Source organism: Chrysochloris asiatica, unplaced genomic scaffold (assembly GCF_000296735.1).
Source record: "Chrysochloris asiatica unplaced genomic scaffold, ChrAsi1.0 scaffold00110, whole genome shotgun sequence".
Taxonomy (NCBI): domain Eukaryota; kingdom Metazoa; phylum Chordata; class Mammalia; order Afrosoricida; family Chrysochloridae; genus Chrysochloris; species Chrysochloris asiatica.
Genome location: NW_006408628.1, coordinates 3,151,655 through 3,158,341, shown reverse-complemented (window position 1 = coordinate 3,158,341; position 6,687 = coordinate 3,151,655). Strand labels below are relative to the sequence as shown.

The 6,687-nt window shown below is 41.3% G+C and overlaps 1 protein-coding gene across 1 annotated transcript in view; it reads left to right on the top strand.

The window, feature by feature from the left end:
* The window catches only part of BARD1 (BRCA1 associated RING domain 1), a 114,610-nt gene that overhangs the window by 40,352 nt on the left and 67,571 nt on the right, over positions 1 to 6,687 (top strand). Inside the window, exon 4 of the mRNA XM_006867785.1 lies at positions 4,490 to 5,445. Within this exon, the coding sequence (XP_006867847.1) occupies positions 4,490 to 5,445 (956 nt within the window). The remainder of the gene's footprint in view (positions 1 to 4,489; positions 5,446 to 6,687) is intronic.

Here is a 6,687-nt window from a genome sequence, read left to right as displayed (position 1 = left end):
GCATGTGTAGTAGAACCTCCAGGGGGTGGGGTGGGGTGGGTTGTCCACTCACTCAGGCACCCCCTCTAGTCACCAGAATGTAGGTGCACAGACAGCAAGAGACCAGTGAACAGATACAAAAAAAGAAAAAGAAGAATGTCCATTATCTTTATTTCTGCAGTTGTGTCAGGCATCCAGAGCTGCTCTGATCCTTCTCACGTTCAGTCTCCCCCAAGATGGCTGCTGAGGGAGCAGCTGAGCACCTTGGTTTAGAAAGCAATGGATTTCTTGGCTCTGCTACAAATTAAACTGGCTGTGTAAGCCTACCATCTTTCTAAATATTTCTTTATATAGGATTCAGAGTTCTGGTACCATCTCCTGAGCCTGCTTGGTCTGCTATTCTGTGTTGTTGCTGACGGAGCTCCTCACTTCACTTCTACCCTATGCGCCATCTTGTTTGTTTTCAAGCCTTCTTATAAAGTACTTTCACTGCTTTTTATTTTTAAATTGCTTATGGTATTTCCACCTTGACTCAATTTGTCATTTCGGGCTCATTTAGAAGGGCTTTATCTACTTCACAGAATTGTAGCCAACCAGGGGCGACTTGGTGCCACAGCAAGCTCATGGAGTTACAGTGTGTCAAAGAATGCAGTTTTCATGCTTTCTGTGTTTTGTGTTGAAGACATTTTTTTTATCTAACATGTCACTTATTCTAGTTGTCCAGAATCTGCAGAGTCTAGGATTTCACTCGACCCACAAGTTTATTATTGTTGTTAAGTTCCATCGAGTTGGTTCCGACTTGTAGTGACCCTGTTAAGGAGTGGCTGGTAGGTTTGAACTGCTGGCCCTGTGGCTCAAACAGATCTTGTGGTCCAGTGCGTTATCTATAGCACCACACCCGGACTCACAAGTTCTTCTCTGTTTCTTCGATGCCTGCAGAAGACTCTGGGTGGTATGGATGGTTAATGCACTTAGATGCTAACTGAAAGTTTGGTTGTTGAGGTTCACCCACAGGTGCCTTAGAACACGGCCTGGGGGTTTACTTCCCAAAACTCAGCTATTGGAAATCCTTTAGAGAGCACAGTTCTACTGTGATACACATGGAGTCTCCTGGATTGGAATTAGTTAAGCTGCAACTAGTTTGCTTGTTTGTTTGTTATTTTTTTAATTTTTAATTTTAATTTTTGTGTTTTACAGAAGATACAGTACTTTTGGTTGCAGACCAAGGATTTCATTACTCAAGGAAAAAGCAGTAGCTAGAGTTTTATGTTGGTTTGCGATGTTTCAGGGGTGAAATGTAAAGGACCCATTATGGATTCCTGCATACAAAGTTGGTAGTATGTAGGAATCCATACTGGAAAGAAACTCTAATCTTGGGGAATCCACTGTCTTTATTCTACGCAGAAATCAACCTGTTCTTCTTACAGGAGCAGACACTGCCTCATCCAGTAGAGTTGCTTGTTGCAAACTAAGTCTGGGAAAATGGCATGGGCACAGAGCAGCCCAGACTTTGCAGTCCATGATATTTATTAAGAACCCTACAGTGTTAGGTAGATTTTCTGTATTAACATCAGTGTTAGGAAAGGTGTGGGCAAGCTTAGGTTTTTTTCACCATATTTATTCAGTCTGTATGCTGAGCAAATAAATCCTCGAAAGACTTCATTTTGCTTGGATCAACTATCAACAGTCATGGAAGTGACAGTCAAAAAAAATCAAATGACGTATTGCATTAGGCAAATACGCTGCACGTGACCTCTTTAAAGTGTTGAAGAGCAAAGATGTCAGTTTGAGGACTAAGGTGCTCCTGATCCAAGTCATGGTATTTTCAATATCCTCATATGCATGCAAAAGTTGAGCAGTGGATAAGGAAGACTGCGGAAGAATTGGTGCATTTGAGTTATGGCGTAGACTGCTGTCCGTCATTGATAAAGTGATCCAGGAGCTGGTATTGTGTCTTGCCCAGTGGGTGGAGCTGCTGAGCATATGGTTGTGGCTGGATTGTATGGCCATAATTGCTATCTTCTGTCTGGTGGAAAGAGAAAATCCCACAAGAAAACAAAAGAGAATAAACAAGGAACCAACGATGAAGAGAGACAATAATAAAGATTTAAAAAAATAAAAACACACAGCAACCAAAAAATCAAGGCTGTAGTAATTACAAAAACAAAAGAGGGATAGGGAAATGGAGCTATAGAAGAGAAAAATAAGAGAGAAGATAAAAGGAAGAAATAATTACAAAAATAAAAACTTTGAAAAACTAGGGAGAGGAAGATGAAAAGAGAGAGCAAAGAGTAGTGAGAAAAAAAAAAAATCAAAAGGGGGAGGAAAAAGAAACAGGGAAATGAGAAACAAGAAAAAAAGCAAAAGCAGAGATAGAAAAGATGAAATTCAAGGGAATGGAAAGTGAATAAGAAGAAATAGAAAGAATAAGCAAAAATAATGAAAACAACAAAAGGAAAAAACCAAAACACAAAATTAAAACCAAAAAAACCAAAGCAGCTGTTGGAGGTGAGAGGTGATAACTCTGGAGGACTCCTGCAAGCAAGCCTCCGAGCTCATGAGGGAGCCGAATTTCTTCTTGTAGACCTCGGTATTTTCTGTCCGCAGACCCCTCAATCCGGAAGGAGTTCATGGGGTCCCTTGATGGAGCCGGTTTCCGTGACTGTGAGGCCCCGAGGGCAGTTGCTTATGTACTTGTTTGGTGGCTTTGCAGTTTCTGTAGTTCTAGAGCCAATCCTGCCTGAATTCTGGCAACAAAGAGCCACAACAAGGCTGTGCAGCAGCCCTGACCTCACACTGTCAAGGCTGCCAACCCCATGGCTCCAAACTCTTGGAGAGCAGGGTTTGTGTTGAGTAACATGGGAGGAAAGAGGGAATCACACCTTTCCTGTCAACCTGTGTGTATCTGCGGTGCCCCAGGCCACCTTCTGTTGCCAAAGCTGCTCACAAGATGGTCATCCCACATCTTACCCGTCTCTCTCCCTCTCTTGCCGTCCCTGCTCAGTTTCGTTTCCCACCAAGCATGCCATCCATTCCTCTTACCTTTACTCTGATGTTCATTTCCGGGATCCAGGGTTTTCATCCATGCCTATTTCATTTGGTCTCTTGTATCTGTGTTGTAGAGGGCGCCCTGTATTCATTCTTGCCATCCTACATTGTATTCACCTACACTGCCCCCAGATAAAAATACAGATCTAGTTAGTCATGCCCCCTAACTTACCTAAAATGTGTTAGTGGTTTTCTGTTGCTCTTAGCATAAGTGCTGAATTCATTAACATTGCCAGCAAGACCTTGCATGGTCTTTCTATTGCTTATATTTATAGCCTTATCTTTACACCACTAAATTCCTTTCCCTCTACAAGCTAGGTATTCCTGTCTTTAATAATATGCCCTCCTGCTACTGGATCGTCAATCATTTTGTGTCTCCCACTGCCTCTTGGTCTCGTTAACGTGTGACCTTTTACATTTCATGTCTGATTCTTTTTATCATTTCTTTTGCTACAATGCTAGTCAGAGCCACTGTGATCATTCTCTTGTATGACAGCCACATAATTGGTCTCACCATGTCCATAATTTTCCTTCTAAGGTTCCTTCTAGGCATAGCAGCCAGAGTAATCATTCTAAAAAGCCTAAAACATTGCATCCCTTCTTTGCATTTGGTCTGAGTGAGATCCAGATTACTTTACCTGGATTATAAGATCTATTCATTCAGTAAATATGGAATAAGCACTTGTTACATACCAGGGACTCTTCTAGGCACTGGGGAAATACCAGGGTAGAGACAAAATTCTTGCCTTCATAGATCTTATATTCTAATGGGAGAGAGACAAACAAGACACAAAACCATAAGTAAAATAAGTAGGGGTGTGAGGGTTTGTAAGTTTAATATATATATATATTTTAAAGTGTGTCATTTGATCAGTTCCTTGCCTGAGGTTGGTCATCTAGTGAACCATGTACCTGTTTGAGGCGGAGTTTTCTTGGCAAACTGATAATGATTGCAAAGACTTTGAGGCAGAGCCATGCTAGGTGTGTTTGAGGAACTACAAGAAGATCCATGTAGAGAGTGAGTGAAGTTAGTAAGCAGGAGAGACGAGATCAGATTCATATTTAAATACCTTATGAATATTTTGGGTATCTCACTAAAAATGATGTTCTCCTCTTGCCATTGATCCCTCCGTATGATGTTTTAAATTTTAAAGCAAAAGAGATAGACAGTGTTCAGTTGTGATCGGCAAGGTTTTTTTTTATTGGCTAATTTGTGGAAGTAGATCATTACTCTTACTGTGCCTTAGTCTAGAGGTTCTATTGAAGAGGTCTTGATGATATTTGAAATACCAGTGGTGTAGCTTCTGGCATCATAGCAAAAAAAAAAAAACAGGCCTCCACAGCACAACAGAATGAGAGCTGGGTGATATGTCTTACTTAGGAGGATTATAAACAAAATTCTTTAAAAGTTTAAAGATGGGGGAGATTAATTTCATATAACAACTTTCTTTCTTTCTTTCAGATTTGAAAGAAGATACATGTAGGACAAGCATATTCAATGATGCAGCAAACAAGAAGAATTCAATAAAAATGTGGTTTAGTCCTCGAAGTAAGAAGGTCAGATATGTTGTGAGTAAAGTTTCGGTGGAAACCCAGCCTAAAATGGTAAAGGATGAAAATGCTCTACAGGCTTCAATGTATGAATTTGTTTCTACAAGTCCTCAAGTAGATGTCTCTAAGAAGGCTAACAAGGCTTCTACAAAATCTGGGAAAAAGAGAAAAAAGAAAACTTCAGCTGAAATCAACCAAGATTGGAATTCAGAGGCAGAAAAAGAAGACGGTGAACCTGACTCCAAAGAGGCATCGAAGGAAAAGCCGGTGTCCTTCAGGCAGCCATCTGTTATCTCTAGCTCTCAGCTAAACCATGACATTGATTTACTAGGAAGTGACCCTCTAGCAGAATCTGAGTGTTCTGAAAGCTTAAGTGCAATGGCTTTACCACTGGCTGAGCAAATAGTGTCTCCTGAAATTGAGAGCAGGGATGGAGTAGGGACTCCTGAGGAGAATCCCTGTGAAAATGATCTTACATCTCAGGAATCTTTGCCTTTAGGTTGTGATGGAAAACATGGGCGTCACAACAGACTCTCCAGACCCATTTCTAAGAACTGTCGAAACAGCATTCAGAGCACCAATCAAGGTCTTGTCAAGCAAACAGCCTTAGAAGACTCATTGCTTGATTGTCCCATCCCACTTTCAAGCAGACGTAAAGTTGGTGACATATTAAGCAGGAAAAACAGTAACATGTCTGATGAATCCATTAGCCTTTCACCAGGTACGCCAACTTCTTCACTGAATAGTCCAAGTTACAGACGAATGATGTCTAACCCCTCAGCAGTGAAGCTAGCATCGTCCAGTAGCCGGGTGGCCGTGAAAAGAAACCATAGAGGAGAGACTTTACTCCATATTGCCTCTATTAAGGTAAGCCATTTGCCCTGAAATGCAATTTTGAAGGAAACCAACTATAAAACCATTTCTCTGGGGTTTATGAATAGTGACATAAGACTACTTACTGGGGTAATTGACCTTCCTCTGAACCAGAGGACCAAAGTTCACAGGATGCACGACCTTACCTTAGTTAGAGCAATGGTCCCAGGCCCTAGGAGCTTGATCGTGCCAGAGAAAACCAGTATTTCAGTATTTCAATTTCTGCATTCCTGAGTGATTTTACTTTTGTCTGTTCTAGAATGGTTTTATTCCTTTTATATGTTTTATTCACCTATTCTTATGCTTTATAAATAGAGATCGTAGCCAAGTTATTGCTGGCAACACATCTTCACCTTGCAGAGGAGTTGGGGACAATGTGAGAGGGAGAAGCTTCTGTATGTGCTTGACCCGCCTAGTGGGCACTCAGCCAGCCTTTGCAGAGTTGAGGTGGGATCTGTACATTTCTCCAAAGACCTGGAAATTGGACTGTCAGACGTAGCCTCTGTGAGCTCACTGTGAAGCTGCTTTGTTTCCCCATAGTCAGCCATTGCTGTTGCTGGACTGCTTATTGAGGTGAATTCACTTCAGTTATACCTCTACCGGGTCCAAGGCATGATTAGCTTTCTGAGCATGAGGCGTGTTTGCAATGGCTAATCTTTGAAGCTACCACCACAAGTTTTGCTATGAAGGGGATCAGCTTAGACCCCTTTATAAACTCTGATGGGTGATTTCATGTAAGTGGTATTAAAAGGTAATATGCTATGATACCTTAGTGCTGAATTAGTAGAGCTTTGGTGTTCTCTTGGTGATGTCATTATAAAGTCACCCAAAGAATGCATGAGTCTTCTGGATGGAGGAGAAATTTTGGAAGTTTGGAAGGAACCTCTTGGAAATCCCAAAACATGAAACAGGTGGAGAACTTAATACATGTGCTGGGAAGAACATTGAATAGTTGTAGAGTGTGGTCCAGGGATTCCCAGATTTAATTGTGTCTGAAGATAAGGAAAAGCCCAAAAATGAGATTTTTTTCTGTTGTCTTATCTTCCAAATGAATGCACTGTACTTCTAAAGTTACTTTGAGGAATATCAACAGGACTTGTTGTTAGGTTGTTGTTAGGTGCTGTACAGTCAGTATTGAGTTGTAGCAACCTTATGTACAGCAGAACAAAACACTGCCTGGTCTTGGGCCAACCTCACATCGTTGCTATGCCTGCACCCATTGCTGTTGCTACTGTG